This window comes from Equus quagga, chromosome 2 (genome assembly GCF_021613505.1).
Source record: "Equus quagga isolate Etosha38 chromosome 2, UCLA_HA_Equagga_1.0, whole genome shotgun sequence".
In the NCBI taxonomy this organism is placed as follows: domain Eukaryota; kingdom Metazoa; phylum Chordata; class Mammalia; order Perissodactyla; family Equidae; genus Equus; species Equus quagga.
In genome coordinates, this window is record NC_060268.1 from 40,856,376 (window position 1) to 40,875,492 (window position 19,117).

A 19,117-nucleotide genomic window follows, 5' to 3' on the forward strand; every position below is an offset into this window, starting at 1 on the left:
TGGTAATGATTAAGTAACATACGTAAAGCTCTCAGCTTAGTGCCTGATACAACTCAGCACTCAGTAAACATCAGTTGAAAGATCTAGGTTCACATTCACTTCAGTGCAGAGCCCAGCACACAGCAGCCACTTCATAGAAATGTTACTTCTCCTTTTCCCCCTTTCCTTATTTTTCTCTATCTCCTTCTGCTTTTAATCTTTACCACCTCCACATACTCTCTTATATCTCCTCAAGCACACTCTGACCTAACTAAAAAATAATGAACAGGATACATTTTGCCCTTTTTTCTTCCTACACCACTTTCGTTGGGCGATGAAGAGACCTTGGGGTAACTGGCCTTCCTTCTCAAGGAGAAATGGCTCAGATCAAAAAAATAAATAAACAACAAAAAAAACTCCTTTGTAAAAACAGTCCATCATTATATAGTGAATGGACACCTACGTGCGGCACGGTGAGGACGTATAACTTCTGGTGTCACAGCACTTTCGAGGATCTTATACTATGATCCAGAGTTAAGGACAGCATTTATATCAAGACAGTGGAGCCTTTATAGAGTGAGGGGCTGACATCAACACTGCTTTCCAAACAATGGTGATGCTAAAAATTCTGCTGAGCCAGGAGGAACTAAATATGGCAGCAAAGTGGGGCAGGGCTTGTCAAAGGAAAGGGATACAGTCCTTTTGAGTCTTTCCTAAAGCTCATGTGTTTAGCAGAAAACCCTAAATGTTACCTGGGGACCCAGTGGCTCAGAGCATCAAAGAACAAAACAGCACTTGACTCTAGCACGGTGAGGAGGTACCCATTCATGCATTATCTGTGGCCCTGGGCACTGCTGGGAGGCTGTGCCCTCTGGGGCTCCAGGGCCCCCAAGTGGCAGCAGAGATGAAGCCCATGTTTGGAGCTGTGAAGAAAATCAGTGGACCCATGAAAGGGGGATCCTCTGGGATTCATAGTGATAATGTTTTTGGAGGGTGGTAAAGAAGAGTGGGCACTGGGCAGGGGTGTAGGGAAGGGAGACATCGGGGCCTGAATGCTTCTGCATACTTTCCCACTTCAATGAGGATGCAGAGAGTACCTCCCCATAGAGAGAAAAGGGCTGATGGACAAAAGTTATGGAAACTGCAGGTGTCTGCTAGAGGCGCAGCTGGGCAAGTGGAGGGGAGAAATATGGCACTGTAAACCGCTACCTCACCCACTCATCATTCCTTCAGCAAATATTTATTGAACATCCACTACATTCTAGGCCCTGTGCTAGTTCTATGTGAAAAGTGATGAATCAGATAAAGTCTATGCCCTCATGGAACTTACATTTTTGCAGGGAACACAAGTAATCAAACAGGCAGTCAGCGTGGTGTAATCAGCGCTCCAACAGGGGTAGTTAGCACAGGGCATGTGGGGGCACATAGGAGAGGCCCCTCACTCAGAGTAGGGGTTAGGGAAGACTTCCCGGAAGAAGTAAAAGTCTAAGCTGAGACCGTATGTGTGAGAAGGAGTTAGCCAGAAGAAAAATGTGGAGAAGTGAGGAAAGGGAGAAGAAACGTTCCAGGCAGGGGGCACTGTATAGGTGAAGGCTCTGAAAAGAGAGAAGGATGACCTGTCTGGAGAGCCACAGTATTGTCTGGCTGGGCCACAGCAGGGAGAAGACAGGTCAGGGGAGACGGAGCTGGAGGGTAGGCAGGGGCCTGGGGATAACGGACTTGTTCTCCTGTCTGGAATATCATAGCCCTTGTCAATGCCCTGTGTCTGTAGAGCTGCCTGTATTGTGTGGAGCAGAACAAGAACAGCAGGATTTGCAAGGCGCTGAAAGGCCCATGTCAATTCAGCTCTATCTCTGTCCTGCCCAGATTGGGTCAGCGTAGCATATTGCGTGAGGCCGCTCCTAACCAGAACAATGTGGGTCAGCCCATTTACTAGAAAGGGGGCAGGAGAGGCCCAACCAGTGACCTGGGCTCCAAGGCCACAACACAAGCCCACTCTCTGCCTCCAACTGGGCAACTTTGGGGAAATCACTTCAGCTTCTAGGCCACCATTTTAGCATCTGTAAAATGGTGGGCTACACTAGATGAGCTCTGCTAAGGTGTCCTCCAGGTCTCATAATATGATGTGAAGAGATGACACCCAACTGCTAAACTCTGAACATGAGTGACAGCTCAAAGCTTCAGGATTAGTGACCAACCCTCTCCTCCATTTGTACTTTGAATATTGACTTACCCGCTGCTTATCTGGGTCCACAAAGCGGATTCCAAAATAGTCTTTCTCAAGTAGGTTCAGGTGGTGGCAAAGAAGGTCAAACAGGTACTGGCCTTTGGCATCTCTCTGCAAAGAAAGAAAACTCTACTGAGAAATGAGAGGGGTTCTTCACTGTAACTTTATTTTGCTAGTTATTAAAATTAGTTTATAACAGTTGCAAGAGGCTATGGAAGGGGCACATATTCATAACTTTGCCCTCCGTATTGTGATGCATTAGATATTCTCTAGAATTCGGTGGCTTTTAGCACCTGGAAGGAGCCCAAGAACCCTTCCTTCCACAAAGATGTCCAAGAGGTGAGAGTAGAGTCAGCTAAGCCCCGTCTCAACCTCTAACGCACAAAGCTTCCCGGGGGAACGTCAGTTTGGGTGTAGGGAACGTCAGCGTGTAATATACTGAGTCCAGCTGGCTCTGCCTCTAAAGTGTATCTCGAATCCTCCCGTTTCTCTCCATCCCCATTACCAATCCCATTGGTTAAGCCATCACCATCTCTCAACTGGACAATGGCCAGAGCCTTCTAACCAGTTCCCTGCTTCTGCTCTCCCTCTCTCCCCTCAGCAACCAAGGTGACGACAATATAGACATAATGTCTTTTTTGCTGAATAAGTAATACAGGCACATAGTAAGATATTCAAGCATACAAAAGGGTACACTTCGAAGAGTAAGTCTCCATTCTACCCTAGTCACCCTGTGCCTCAGTTCCCCTCCCTAGAAGCAACTCCTTACCAGCTTCTTCTGTATCCCTAATGTGGTATTTTATACATGGGTAAGCCTATATACACATACATCTCCTCTTTTTAAAATACATTGGTGGCATATTTCACACTGTATCCTGTTTCTTGGGATTTTCCCCCACTTAAGGTATCTTGCAAAACCTTCTATAGCAGTACACATAGATATGCCTCACAGTTTTTTTTTTTTTTTTTTTTTTTTTTATGCCTCACAGTTTTTAACTGCTGCATACCACTGGAATGAACCTAAATTTATTTACCCAGTTCCATATTGACAAAATTGTTGCTAAGCTGCCGTTACAAACAACACGGGAGCGAGCACACAGTGATCTTTAATTATGTTACCATCCTACTTAACACTGTCAGTGGTTTCCTGTTGCTCTCAGAGAAAAATCCAAACTCTGATCACCGCCTCCAAGGCCCTGTGTGACCTGGCTCCCGCCTCCTCTCTGAACTCATCCCAAATCATTCTCCTCACTACTCTCCGCCACAGCCTCTCTGTTCCTGAATGCTCCAAGGCTTTTCTGCCTTCATGACTTTGTATTCTGTCTGCCTGGAATGCTCTTCCTCCAGCTCTTCCCTCAGCCACTCCTCTCCTCGAGGTCTCAGCTCAAATGTCCTCTCTGCAGAGAGGTCTTTCCCCTATAGGATGGCCCCTCCCAGTTTCTATCTCATTTATCCTCTTTAGTTTCTTTATAGCATTGACAACAATCCGTAATTATCTTGTTGATTTGTTTACTTATTTATTTATTATCTGTTCCCTTTCTAGACTATAATTTTCATAGGGGCAGGAGCCCTCCCCTAGAACTTAGCATAGGGCCTGGCATATGGCAGGTAGGTCCTCAATAATTATTTGCTGAATAACTGAATGACTGAATGAATAGAAGGTAGAAGGTTGGCTAAAACCTTTCACAAAATGTTAGGAAATCAGGCCATTTCTAAACCCATAACCTCCTCATTCAGGGACCTGCCTGAGTATCAGGATGAGGTGGGAGGAGAACAACTTGCAGGAAACCGTCAGAACATCTGGAGCTCTGCAAGACGGTGGTCTCTGGGTCTGTCCCCAGCGGTCTCTGCAGCTCAGCTGAAATGACCAACTCTGGTGGGTCTGTGTCTAATTCTGCATCCAAATCAAGGCTGTCTTAGGAGAGCCAAAGTATCTCACTTGTGCCAGGGCCCAAGGCCATGGGTAACTATAGAAGGGCCTGGCCCTTCTCCAAGAATGGGCAGATCTTTAAGACCTCCACAGAATGTTTCTACCTCACCTCTTCCCCCTCTGCTGGCTCACCCTATACTTTGTAAGGAGAACTAGGGCAGGGTATTGAATCTCTCAGCAAATATCTTAAGCAGCTTATCCTTGCAGGATTGGAAGGATGAGTGAGTGGACAGCTCAACTAAGGAAGGCGGTGCCATGTGGGCATCTCCCCCTCTTCTTCTGCTGGCCCCACGCTCCCTCTCAGAACATAATCCTGAGGCAGCAGGCCCCATTCTTACACCTTTCCATCTCCCACAAAAACAGGTCCTTTCAGGACAGAGACTTGTTAGGAATCACATTGGGACTTCTGGGTGGCAGGCCACAGATCAGGTCTTTCAAAGGACTCCATTGACAATTGTCTTTTTGGGCACAGGCTGTCAACTGTTTCCCTACTGATGCCCCACAGTGTGATACATTCACTTTTAAGGTTCCTCCGAGAGCAGAGGAAATAATCTTTAACTCTATCCCAAGCAGCATATTCTGTACTATTATCTCCCTTAGAGCAACTGAAATGGAATAGTAAGAGACAGTTGCATATTGTGAATATTTTTCTCTACAAATTTTACTTTGCACCTAGCTGGCCACTACACTGTGATAAGCTAGGGTGAGTTTTAATGGCAGGAGAAGGTTGCTTCCATACATACAACAACTGTATAAGCAGGAGCCTGAGGTAGCGATGGAGAAAACATGCCTCTGTGAAAGAAATCACACGGAATTTTAATAAGAATTGTCTTCCACAGAAACAACTCATTCTCCTGGGCCAGCAGCTCAGATACACTTGTAGGGCTCTTAGCTGGTAAGAACTTTAAATTCAGTAGATCCAACCTCAGAGTTCTCCCACTTCACAGAAAGAAAAATGAAGCCTGGCTCTTCTCTTCAGGTAGTCATGAAAAAAAGACATATCCCATTATACATTCCCTATGTCAATAAAAAGAATCTTTTTCTTGTTATTTCTCAGCATCTGGTGAAACCCCTGCTCCCCACCACGAAGTCATAGTTCCCTCAGGTTCCCATTTACTAGTGGTAGACGCGTGGTTTTGAGCTACAAGGCTCTAGTGTAGACTAATGAAGAGAAGCTGTTTCTTTGCTGTTTCTCCAAGACTGGAGGGTGGGAGATGAGGGGAATGCAGAGAGAGGTAGGAACAGAGCTCCTCCTTATAGCAGAATTCCATGAAGTTTAAATTCCCAGCAGAAACACAAAGGCAGAATCAACTCAGAGCACTGCTGTGGCACCTTCCACAGAGGGTTGCGACCTGCCCCTCTCTCGGAGTAGTCATGCCTGTGGCTGGCGGAGCCTAAGGCAGCCTTTGGGGGGAAGTCGCATTCAGCTGAACCATCATGGGGGGCTCCCTACAACAAGCTGCTTGCTGGGGCCAGACTGTAGGAATTTTAAACTCCCTTGAGAGCCTTGGGGGTCCCCTTGCACTTCCAGATGCCACCTGTGACTTAGGATTCCCTCTCCATAGTCTCCCTGCTCTATGCCTGGAGCTTTCTGGAATACTCTACTGCAGCCACTCTTCTCTTTTGGTGAATGGCAGTCCAATGACTTCTATCTTCTTTTCCCTTTGCCTGCAGTTGCCCTGGTGCTGTGGCTAAATCGAGTGTTGCGTGCTGCATATTGTGCCATTGATTACACGGGAGAAACAGGCATGCACGTTGGCAGGTGATTACTGTCTAGTCACAAAGTCAGGACTCCAAGCCTGAGGACGTTTATCTTCAGGACAAGTGAGCTGAGGCAGCGCACCCAAATCGAACTAAACCTCTGAGGTTACTCTCTTCCCAAAGTCATTATTGGGTCAAGATAACTTACTAAACACCCATTTAAAAAAGAAATTTATATTTTATGAGCCACAATAGTATCTACACATATTTGAAAATAATAGTGCATATGTAAGTGAACCATTTCTTCTTCTATATGGTGCACAGAATGATTCATGAGCCCCTTGGATCATGCAGCAAACTCTGAGGTTGGGAGGATTCATAAGCTTGCTCCTCCCTAGAGCGCCTGCTTCTGGTTCTCTATGGTGTGTCTATTCTTTAGGGAAGGGACTGAGGCAGCAAGCAGTAAGCAGTCCTGGCCAGTGACTTAAACTATTGAAGGTTAATTGCATTTTCTGCCTCTAATCAATACCCTTGGGCAGGAGAGAAGCTTTATTTTAACCCATCATGGAGTCAATCCCAGGGATTCCGGCATGGTGCACCCTGATCAGAAGGGCTAACATGTAGAAAGCCCCCCACTCATTAGGCCTCGCCTTATTCAATCCAGCTTCCCTGTGAGGCAGGCAGATTTTAAGTGCAAACTACGTGAAGAAGGCAAGAGCGATCACAACTTTCAGATCCTGGGCCACATGTAGTGAAATGGGAGGTGGCCACAGTTTCATAGGCCCTTAGAAGAAGCCAGAGATGAGATGGAGGGAGTAGCCCCTGCAGTCCAAAAACACAAGAGTCTAGAGTGGAAAAATGCTCCGCCAGGATGAGGGTGCCTGGAGGGGAGGGCAAGAGCTGAACAAGTTGCCCTCGGGGGTCTGACAGGGAAGGACTAGGCACCAGGGGTGGGATGGCATCTCAGCCTCTATTCTAGCTTAACTTTAAATTTCTTGTAGGCCAAAAACTTCTTTGATTTCCTTATCAGTGTCCTCTAAGGGCCTGTGCGTGCCGATGTCTGCCAGGTTCAGGAGCAGATGCTGTGTAAAAGCACTTTAATGTCACAGAGGAACAGCCACATTAGCTCATCTTCTCAGGGCTGTGGCATGAGTAAGCCGAGCCGAAAAGTGTGAATCAATTATACTGGGGTACAGTTCGCACACTACACCCAGCCCAGCTTTCTGAGGCAGAAGGAGGATGAGGGGCACAAATGCTAACAGCAGGGCCCCAGATTTCTGAACCTCAGCACCTTCCATGCTAATTTAAATTTTCTTTGAAGGGAGGGAACCCCTGCTGAGCTCCTGGCCCAGGAGCCCACTTTTCTTGCTTAGTCGTAAACCAACAAAATCTGTCCAGGAACTGCTGAGGCTGCAGCTAGCAAAGCAGCCAGCTCACTTTGGGAGAAGATGGGGAAGTTCATTCCAGGGAGAAACGCAGCCATACTGCCTTGTGTAGCTTGTCACCCCACATGCAGCAGGGCCCTAGCTGAGACCTGACCAGGCATGCCCTCTTGGTGGAGATGGACCCCAGAACTCAGCAGTTAGGCTGGGAAGGATGGGGCCCATGCAGGCACTTGGGCCAGGTGGCCATGTGGCTCCTAGGGGAGAGGCCAGGCCCCGAGCACAGGGAAGTCAGAGTTCAGAGGGAGAGAGAAAGTGCTTACCCAGACTCCTGCAGCCACTGGCCTCACAATCCTTAATAAATGCAGCACCGTCTTATCCCCAAACTCCCAATCTACATGTAAACTCAAGGAGTTAGGGTGATTGCCGTGATGGAAACAGATAGCTGTAGGTTCAGATGTCAGGTGTGGTGCCTCAGGCAGCCCTGTTGGCAGGCCTTGCTCAGGTCAGGGAACTGGCTTAGCTCATCACCACAGGGTATGGCATGCAGAGGATGTGCACATGGGGTAGGGAAAACACATTCAGTCTGGAACATGGAGGTCACTATGTGCACGTAAAGATCATGGGAGGGAGACTAAGTGTTCTGTCAGCACAGATGGCCCAAACCAGACTCAACAAGGGCAATTAAGACCCTCTGAGCAGAACCTTCAAACCTGCTGTGTGCAGCTTGGAGGAGCAGGCTAACAAGAAGGTTAGACTTATTGAGATATCAATGATGATACTTCAAGAGCCAAGGCGTCCTCATTCCTATGTACCCAGTGAAGTTTCGGTAAAGAAAAAAAAACCCTGAGCTGGGCCTGAAGAAAAGCAAACTTGTCTCTCTTTCCCATGGTGAGGCCACTTTTACAGTAAGGTGACTCTTAGAAGCATCACTGTTTCTTGCTTTGATTGAAAAAATTTTGGTGGTATTTTTCAAGCCAGTGCTGAATATCTCAGTGGACTAGTCATGTCACAGCTGCAGAATTACTGGAAACTCAGGCTTGTTAGAAAAAAAACTCATTTCTTTGTATTTGTGTGAAGCTCACATTCTCTCCCTCTTTCACACACACCCCCTCTCAGACAACTATGCCCATCATACAGTGTGGCTTCAGACAACTTGTAAAGAAAGTCCAGCATTTTGGGGGAAAGAGACATCTCTTTGCCTCCAACCCTAAAGACAGTTTGAAAACTCACTTTATTGCCTTTTCTTCTTCTTTTTTTTGGGGAAAGGGCAAATGCACATGTTATTTGGCAAATCTGAGAATTTCTGGGCTTGTAGAGAGGGGCCTGGGTGGCCAGGGTCAGGAGAAATATGGCAAGCTTGGCATCCTCACTGGTTCTCATAACCCTGTAGCTATTCCCCCAATTTCCCCCCAGCACAAAACTGTTTATTGGTCAGTACCAACAAATCTGACAGATTCTGAGCTACACACACACAATGAAGGGGCCAGGATTTTTGAGTCCTGGTGCGGTCTCTTTTTCAACTATCCTATCAGGTCACTCATGTTCCCTAAAAGTTGAGGTGGAGGCAAAGGGAGCAGAGAGGGGAAGGGCTCTGGGAAGGTGCAGGCACTGAGGATGAGCACTAGGCTTGGAGTCAAGGCCCTGCTCTGCCACTTCTAAGCTTGTGACCTTGGATCTAGCTGAGCTTCTGTTTCCTTATCTATAAAACAAGGGTAATACTACATTTCTCAAAGGATTATTGTGACTCTCAAAACAAGAGACATAATTTAGTTCATAAAAACCTTGTATATTTTTCCTGCCAACTTCGTCTGCCTCCTGTGATCTCTTCTTCCTTTAGGCTGAATAGACTTGAACATGACAAGGCCTTAGCAACAAGACTGTGCACTCATGAAACAGAAGCCAGTCCTCCCTGGACAAGAACACTCAGGTGGGGCCTAGCTACATGTCCACCTGTGCAGTATCCCCAAGCTTACGGGGATGGCTACCACTTTGTAAATCTGCCCCACGGGGCTCTCAAAGCACAGCTTTGCATCTTCTTCATACCCCAAGGCTATTTTCCCAGACTAGGTTGGAAGAAGAGTAGAAAATCTCAAATATATGCCATCAACCCAAACCCCTCAGAGGCCTGGCAGCTTCTACTCAGTCCCATGGAGACAAAGGCAGAGCTTCTTATGATACATTCTTGATATGCTCCTGACACTCGGGAAGGAGGAGCTGAGTGAGGTGGAAGATGAGATATGACACAATCCCAACAGACACTATACCTTTCAATGCCTCAGCATTAACTAGAATAAAGAGAAAAAAGCATTTGGCAAAATGTATTTCATTAAATTAACCCAGAGCCTCAATCGCTCTCAAAAAACATAACCGATTCTCCCTGGTGTTCAAGCTATGGGAGCTAATTGTAATCTCAGACTCTTCTCCCTGGAATCCTGCTGGCAGGTGAAAGGGGAGGGATGGACAAGAAGAGCCCATGGCTCTCTGATCGGAGTTCCAAGTCCCTAGAGCTCACCCAGTCACTCATAGCCGCTGGCATCCCTAGCTAGGACCAGACAGGTCGTTCTCAATGCTTCTCCTGAGGAGGACAGCCAGGGCCTCCCTTGAAAAGTCCCTCATCATAGCAGACAGAACTCTGAGGTAGGGTTCCAGGGCCTGATTCTTGGTCTGTGGTCCCACTGATGGTACAAAGGCACATTTATGAATGCCTCCCTTCTTAGCACTAAGGGGAAACAACCTCATTGGAACAACAAAACTGAGAGTCCCAAGAGAGGAGTGAGACAGCTGGAGCCAGCAGCCAAACAGATGGTGGAGAGATGATTTACTGTACAAATGCTGAGTCCTGGGAAAGCAATAGGATAAACCCCAAATCTCCCAATAGTGGCTGGCCCAGTGGTGGAGGGGGACAGAAGGGGAAGCCAAGGTAGGAGGCAGATGGCTAGCTCACTTGGAAGTAGAGTTTCCTTAATAAACAACCAAGTCAGAACCATACAATGCTCTGGACCAGTGGTTCTCAAACTTGAGCTTGCATCAGAGTCACCTGGAGATTTGTTAAAAACACAGAATGCTGGGACCTTCTCCTAGAGTTTCTGGTTCAGTGGGTCTAGGGTGGGGCCTGATAATTTGCACTTCTAACAAGTTCCCAGGTGATGCTGATGCTGATGGTCTGGGGATCACTGGACTAGATCAACCCTTCTCCAGCACCTGTTGGTCACTAGCAGCTCCTGGAGCAAAGATGTGAGGGGGAGAAAAAGTGTATATTTGAGCCCCACCACAATCCAGCTTTGTCAGCACAACTCTCACTTTTATTCAGCTTCCATGTTGTCACATACCAAGAGTACCAACTCCAGAGCAGTAGGCTTGTGAGTTAACTACTACAGACTAACTCTGCTCCTTCCTGCCAGGATTTCAAATTCTGCCTTTCATGACAGTGGGCAGCTGCCCAACGCTGGCTGAAACGTTCAAGTCCCCAGTTACAATCAATGGTTAAGTAGCTCTAACTCATGGCACTTTTGCCAGGAACTAGATCGTCAGAAAGTAAAGCTGGCAGTTATCCTCAAACCTAATTCAGAGAAAGAGCTCCCTTTTCTCACCTCAGTTCTGCTGTCAGTGGCAGGGAGTCTGTTCCAGAACATTTCCTCTCCTGGCCTCTAGAGTCTCTTATCTAGGAGGTGGGTTGGGAGCTGTCCCAGACCTCTGCCTGCTGCTTCCTTCGCCCTGTATCTGCACTCTTTAAGCATCTCAGTCAGACTTTAGTCTTGTCTATCATGATGAACCTTCTCCTATCTCTTTCCTTCCTGGGAGAGGATCCAGCTTTCTCTCCATCAGAGAGTGGGGAAGTGGGTGGGTATAGGATATGTGCCCTGAGGATGTCCTTCCATGCCAAAGAGTCAAGTCTTTTGTGTTTAGCTTTGAGCAGGGAGTTTGGGGCAGGACGGAGGTGATGGGAGTAAGGAAAGGCACATTCTGATTGCGATCTCTTGGGCAAGTCATATCCCTCTCTGAGCCTCAGTTTCCCTTTGTGTAAATGATCTCATGTCCCCTTATGTGCCCAAAGTCTCTGATTCTGTTATTAGTTGACCAGAGTAATCACATCCTAGGTTTATCTTTTCTTAAATTAGGATAAAAAAAAGTAAAAAAAAAAAATGTTAATCAGGTAGCTTTACAAGGTAGATGTTTATTAAGACATTTATCGCTAGTTTAATTAATTAAAAAAACTCAGGGCCATTGCTCAAGGTAAATGGAAAGAGTAACTAAACAGAATTCATTCAATTCTAGAAAGTGCCTCTAGCAGGCCTGAGACAGTGAAGACCCATTATGTGAAACTATTATCCCTCATGAGTCTGGTCACTTTACATTCCACTGCGGGAGATGGAAAAATCCTATCAGATCAGTCAGTGCCCCCAGCCTCATAAAGTGAGGATTGTTGCAGGATCTTCTCAGAAGGGATCCTGAAGTTCTACCTCCCTCTGTCCTCCCCAGGCCTGCTGCTTCCTAGACTACAGCCCAGGTGGCAGTGGGGCTCCTGAATTTCTATACGGAGGGCCTGAAGGGTGACAGTCTGGTGGGGGATAGGGGTAGGCAATGAAGTTTTATTTGCATGGCCCTGTATATAAGATTGAGAACTCTTCAACTGTCCAATGAAGAAGGGACAGGCAATGACAGGGATGGGAAGGGGCTGACAAAGTATCCCAACCTCACCCCACACCATCCTAAACTTACCCGGAGGCAGAGCCTCTGAACCTGGGCTGAGGTAAAAGCTGAGGGTATGCTTTGAGGTGAATGCATGGATCCTTGGGGCCTGGAACCTGTTAGTTTCCCGAGGCTTCTCCCAGATGTAATACTTCAGTAGCTGAGCAGCACCAGGTGCCTTTTGGTCTATAAATAACCCTTGGGCTTGGAGATGTATCTCCTAAAGTGCTCTAGGGATGGAGTGGGGATGACCAGGTCCCCGTGCATCAGATAACCCCTGGCCCAGACCTTGCAAGGGGATGAAGAGAGCAATCAGAGGAGGCAAGACTTCTGAAGTGTGTCACTGGTCCTCCAGCAGTTCTTTGGCCTAAAGAGTAGGGGTGAGTGCAGGAGAGGCAGGAGACTTGAGCCTAGCAGTGCCCCCAAGGCCTCTGGCACATCCCTGTCATCTCTGTGCCTCTGCGCATCAAGGCCACCAAAACTGAGACGAAGAGTCCCCTGAGGGCCGCAGAGCAACACTAGTCAAGATATCACCACTGAAAAAAATCTTGCACATCTGCTGCCATCTGAATATTGTGCTATTTGAAGGCAAAAACAAAACAAAACAAAAACGGATGACAAACCATTGGGAAAAACTCTCAATTCAACACCTATCTATTGAGATCCTCCCCAGATCAAGGCACTACCTGAGCGTTCTCAAGGCTGCAGAGATACAGGGTTTAGAGACATCTGAAAAAGTGACTTGGGAAAAGCCATCTTCTGTCCTCTAATCTCACAGCACTCACTATCTCTACCACTTAACTGTCCTACTGCTGCCCCTCCTGTGTTCAAGTCCACTTTCCTCTCCCTTACCGAGCAAGATGGAAGTGTGGTATCTGGTGTCTGTGTTGATGGTGCAGAGCCTAGTGCCTGTACGTGATCCTCAGGGAGTATTTGTTGACTAACCACTAAATGATAAGATATGACCAGGCTGACAGCTGAAGATTAGCAATAGCTCATCTCACCTGAGGAACTCTTCCATCCTGGGTCTCCAACTCCTAATACCCAGTGAGATCAGTGTAGGGAAGAACAAGAAGGATCATGTTCTTGGAGATGGACTCTCTGTCCAAAGCAGAGTCTAACTTAACTCTAGAAATTCATTTTAGGATTGGTCTCCCAGGTATTACCTTTTTTTTTCTTTTGCTGAGGAAGATTCACCCTGAGCTAACATCTGTGCCAATCTTCCTCTATTTTGTATGTGGGTTGCTGCCATAGCATCCCCACCAGCAAGTGGTGTAGGTTCGTGCCCAGGAACTGAACCTGGGCCACTGAAGCAGAACATGCCAAACTTAACCACTAGGCCACTGGGCTGGTCCCTCCCAAGTATTACCTTTTGTCTAGTTTACTGATTCTAACTCCATAAGCTGTACTTTAGTGGGACAAGGGGCTCCCAGCCAAAATGCCATGGGTACAAGAAAGGTGCCTGCAGACAGCCCAGCTCCAAAATAACTGCTTAGGCTACCCACACACAGTCATGAGAAAGGAAAACATGGCTCTACTTCCAGGAAGGTCTCTAGCTGGGTCTTTGCCATTGGAAAGGAAATCAAAAGCTCAATACTTGAAAAGACTAATCATTATATCTGCTTAATTACATTGATGTGAATCTCATAGCCAAGTTCTTTTTAGGGAGTTGATGTTGGAAAATACCTCCATGCTCCTGGGCTCATGTGGAACAGAATTTAGGATGTTTCCAACTTCTGGAAATTATCAAATGCCTTCCTATGGGCAAATTCCATGTGTCTCTAGGGATTTTCTCTGTCCCTCAGTTTTTCTGATGCTTTGCCTGTCTTTCTAAAATAATTCTAACACCTGGCCAAGGTGACACAGGGTCTTTTTTGGGCCTCAGCACCTCAGATCAACAGGTAATTAATAACACAGGATTGGATACCTGCCTTATCACTTGTCACAGGTCAGGTTCCTCAGGAAATGGACTCTGGGATGGAATTTAGCATGCAAGATGTTTTTAAGGAGTATTCTTGGAATCAATACCCATGGAAAGGAGTGGAGGAAAGCTGGAATGGGCAGAAGGAAAAGCTGAGCTGCTATGCAGGCCTACTGTGGACTTGGATGAGCCATGGGGAGCTCTGGACCAGAATGGTCCTTCAGAGTTGTTTCAAGTTGAGCCAAAATAGCCAGGCCTTTTATAACCCTGCCTCAAGCAGTCACTGGATGTGGACCTGACACAGTGTTCCCAAGGGAATTGGGTGGGACATCAGAGTTTATTACATCACTCTTGACACAAACCCAATATCATAACTACCGTTTCTTAAGAGCTACCACGTGCAAAGCATTCTACAAGCATTATCTCTAAGGCTAACAACACTTCCATAAGGAAGGTTTCTAGTAACTCCATTTTTGCAAAAGAGGAAACCAAGTGCTGGAGTTAAATGACATGTCTAAGACCACATAACTAGTATGTGAGACTCAAACCCAGGCCTGCCTTGCTCCAAATTCACTCTTTCCATTATGCTAAACTCCCATCCTTTGATTTTCTCATATGGCACCATACAGAAGCAACCTACAGCTTCATCCTTCTATGCACCTTTGCCTTGGATTTATAATTCTCTGACTATATGTCCAATAGTGTAGCTAAGCCCATTCCTTGAATTCTTTTATGGATTCTTTGGATCTCTTAGACCTGGGCAATATTGGTCTGCTTCAACCAGAAAACCACTCCTGTTGGTGAAAGTACAGATGCTGGTCTTTATGAGGGCACACAAAAGGGGAAATCCTCGAAACCTGACAGGAAACCAGTAACTTAGTCAACAACGTTTGAAGATGATGAACAAGAAACAAGCAGCATTTAAAGCCAGATTCCTTCTTACTTTTTTTCTTTCAGGTTTTTTTGGATCAGAACATTTCCAAATTTTTATATCCTGGAGATTAGAGGTCAGCTGGTAACCAATCCCAAATCCCCCAGATTGGGGAGCTGAGGCGGAGCTGGATGTAACATGAGAGGTCGTATGTACTCTTTCTATACCCCCAAAGGCTGTTATCAATCTTGTTCTTCCTTTGTACACTCCACATATCCCTAATTTTCAACATGACATGGGTAGGCCAGAGGAAGTCATTGGCTCATGACACAAAAGCTGCTGCCTCAGGAAAATGATGCATTATTGGCAAGTTTATTTGGCCCTGTGGGTCTTTCTCCCCAGGTAGAGTGTCTTATACGTTGTTCTCTGGGGTGCTTTTCTCAATTCATCAAAGATGCTAACTTAGAAAAGCATGTGACATCAGACCATGTAAGTGGCAGAGTCAAAGGAATGGACCCTGGAGCAGCCTCTTCAGCGTATTCAAGTCCTCCCTGCACTTCAAGTCAGAATTCTTTTGAGACTCTGTTACTTATACCTATTCTCCCTGCCCATGGGGACTCGAGAGACAAAGAATGAAGGGATGATTCCCTCAATTTTCCATTAACTAGAGGTGAACCTTATTTTTGGGTAGGGAAGAATCTCTCACAAATTACAATGAGATGATATGCTTTGTCATAACAGAGTCATGTTCAAGGTACAGGAACTGTCAGGTGTAATGAGACTAACAGAAAGACCTCACGAAGGAATTGATTTACAAATAGAGTCTTGAAGGATGCACAGAAGCTTACCGGACTGGGCGTGGGAGACCTGAAGAGGGAATAGCACGTACAGAGAAGGGCATGTTCTAGAAATTTCAATTAACTGCCCTGGTACAAGGAGGGCTGCTGCAGAGATCAATATGGAGAGGCAGACAAGGACCAGATGGTGCTGTGCTAAAAACTTTATTCTGTAGGTGATGGTAAAGGGTGGAAATATTTTAAGTGGGAATAGAACTTGAGTACATTTCGTGTTGGAGGAGGATTGGAAGATGGTAAGACTAGGAGCAGGGAGACCAGTTGGAAAACCATTGTAACAATCCAACTGAGCTCTGATGGGCACCCCAACTAAGATAATGGCAATGAAGATAAACAACGTGATGGATTAAAGAAATATTTAGGGGCTGGCCCTGTGGCCGAGTAGTTAAGTTTGCACGCTCCGCCCGGGGTTTCACCGGTTTGGATCCTGGGTGTGGACATGGCACTGCTCATCAGGCCATGCTAAGGCAGCGTCCCACATGCCACAACTAGAAAGACCTACAACTAGAATATACAACGATGTACTAGGGGGCTTTGGGGAGAAGAAGAAGAAGAAGAAAGAAAAGAAAAAAGAAGATTGGCAACAGATGTTAGCTTAGGGGGGCCAATCTTTAAAAAAAAAAAAAAAGGAATATTTAGGTGGCAGAATAAAGTGTTTAAGTGACCAATTTGAAACAGGGTGTGAAGAAGTAGGAATAGAGGACAATTTCCACAATTTCTGTTCAGCAAGGAGGCTGGGAGAATAGGTTGAAAAGCTATCTTTAAATTGAGCATTATCATGATGACTTTGGTAAGGGGTCATTAATTCTTTTAAGGCTCTATTGAATTAATTAAGGAAATAATTAACATTTCTTAGATTGGTCAGTACATTGATTTATTTTTAGAGCACATTGTTTTGGCAAATCTGGTCTTTTAAAAAAATATTTCCCAGAATACATTTCCTTGTTGTAGGTACCATGGTTGAATTCAATTATCAAAGCATAGAAAATCATGTGTATATAAATAGAGACTTGACCATTTCTTTAAAGGAAGTTGTAGATGTTCTCCTCTGAGCTTCTGTAGCACTGTGGGCAAACCCTCCCTCTCACTATGTTGTAATTATCTACTAATTTGTCATGGAGACAGGGTGGGTGGGACAGGGACCTTGTTTTACTCATTTTGGTATGCCTAATCCTTGAAACATAGTGGGTACTCAAGAAATGGATCCTGACTGAATAAAAGCTGTAAAAATAAAAGGAGTAAAGTATGTCTAATAGATCCCATTTCAAGTGCCTTGTCCCCACACTGGTCAGCAGAACTGAAACTAATTCTGCACAAAAAACTATGGGGATGCTCCTGTTGACCCAGCAGCCGAGTGTTGGCACTAACTTCGAGTTGTATATTGGCAATCACTTTCACACAGAGGAGAGTTAATTCTAGGCGTAGGAAATATAACACATCTGAAGATTTGGCCCATCAGTGGGAGCTTTGGAGGCAATATTTTTTCACATCTAAGATTTTTTTTTTTTTAAAGATTGGCACCTTAGCTAACAACTGTTGCCAATCTTCAATCTTCTTTTTTTTTTCTGCTTTTTTATCCCCAAATCCCCCCAGCACATAGCTGTATATTTTTAGTGGTGGGTCCTTCTAGTTGTGGCATATGGGACACCGCCTCAATGTGGCCTGACAAGCGGTGCCATGTCTGCGCCCAGGATCTGAATTGGCGAAACACTGGGCCGCCGAAGCGGAGCGCGTGAACTTAACCACTCGGCCACAGGGCTAGTTCCTCACCTCTAAGATCCTTAGTCAAGAAATATATTAACAGAATTACTGGAGTTCATATTTATTGTCAAATTAGCCATGACAGCTGCAAAATGTTTTCACTTAAAGTTGAATCTCAAAAGCTTCATTTACATTTTCTCCAACTCAGGGTTATTGTTAGAAAAAGCCAGGATTGCTGGTATAGGGGTGGAGGGAGAGGCAGGGAGAGGAGGATGTTTCATCTTTGGTTCTTCTGAGTTGAATTAAATATTTTAAATTAATCATCTCTGATCTGTCATTAGGGGATATGTCCATATGCTTTTTACAAATTACAGCTTCTAGGAATTTACAATTTAAGAATTTATGAAGGTCAAGAATATGGAATTCCTACTAATATCTGAAATGATAGCCTCAAAGACAAGAGTCCCTCACATCATCTGCCCCCTCCCTCTTCTAGAACAATCTAGTACAAGGGCTACTGCTGAGATGTATACATTTCCAAATGCAGCAACACTGAAACTCATTATGAGTTCTAACAACTTGCTTTTCAGAGTCTATGGGGCTTTGACAACCTAAATTTAGGTCTCCTTAATAGAATGGCTTTGCTTTAGAAAACAGATTTTGTCAAGGGCTTTATAACCCTATTCTCCATAAAATTCATTTAACCTTACTCATTTCGAACAATGGAAGGGGGAAGGGATAGGAGAGGGCCAGGATTGCTCAGTGGTGTCTTAATTTTAAATGTTTGCAATAAAATTAAATTTTTGTTACTTTCAATGACAACATATATAAAAGTTAAAATATTAATGAGTCATGAGTAATTAGGTATTCATAATCATAACATAATAAACATTCATGAATAATAGTGTTACATAAGATAGAGAGTACCTTAATATTTAAGAATTAACTAGACCCTGAACTTGAAGTTCTGAATATTTAACAACACTTTTTATTCACTTCTGTACTGGGTGGAATAGTATCCCCCCCAAAATTCACGTCCACCTGGAACCTTAGAATGTGACCTTATTTGGAAATAAGGTCTTTGGAGATGTAATTAGTTAAAATGAGGTCATCCTGGGCTAGGGTGGGCCCTAAATCTAATAAATAGTGTCCTTATAAGAAGGCCATGTGTAGATAGACACACACACACACACACACGGATGGAAGAGCCATGTGAAGATGGAGGCAGAGATTGAAGTGAGGCAGTCACAAGTCAAGGAATTCCATGGGTTGCCAGTAACCACTAGAAGCTAGGAAAAAGCAAGGAAAGATTCTTCCCTAGAGACTTCAGAGGGAGCATGGCCCTGTTGACACCTTGATTTCAAATGCCTAGTCTCCAGAACTGTGAGAAAATAAATTTTTGTTGTTTCAAGCCACTTAGTTTGTGAGTATTTGTTACAGCAGCACTAAGAAACTAATACAACTTTCTTTCAGGACAAAAGTCCCACTTTGTGTAAGGCAGTCCTTTGGCATTGAATGTGGCCTTGTATTATTTAATGTTTTCATATACATGTATGTTATGGTTTCACATGTGTATGGAATTTCAACTAATATCTGAAATGAGAGTCTCAAAGTCAAATCTCAATGATATTTAAATTCTCCCAGCACGCGCCTGCCCACCAAAAAGGTATTCAATGAACTAGTTCTGAAATGACAAAGCTCTCAAAGACCAGAGCTCTTTTTTTTTTTTTGAGGAAGATTAGCCCTGAGCTAACTGCTGTCAATCTTCCTCTTTTTGCTGAGGAAGACGGGCCCTCAGCTAACATCCATGCCCATCTTCCTCTGCTCTATATGTGGGACACCTGCCACAGCATAGCTTC

General features: G+C 45.2%; 1 protein-coding gene across 2 annotated transcripts in view; it reads right to left on the reverse strand.

Annotated features, from left to right (window-relative positions):
* Positions 1-19,117, reverse strand: part of FRMD5 (FERM domain containing 5) — a 300,075-nt gene that overhangs the window by 42,952 nt on the left and 238,006 nt on the right. For both annotated transcript variants that reach the window (XM_046650681.1, XM_046650673.1), the window contains exon 2: positions 2,213-2,317. In XM_046650681.1, the coding sequence (XP_046506637.1) occupies positions 2,213-2,317 (105 nt within the window). The remainder of the gene's footprint in view (positions 1-2,212; positions 2,318-19,117) is intronic.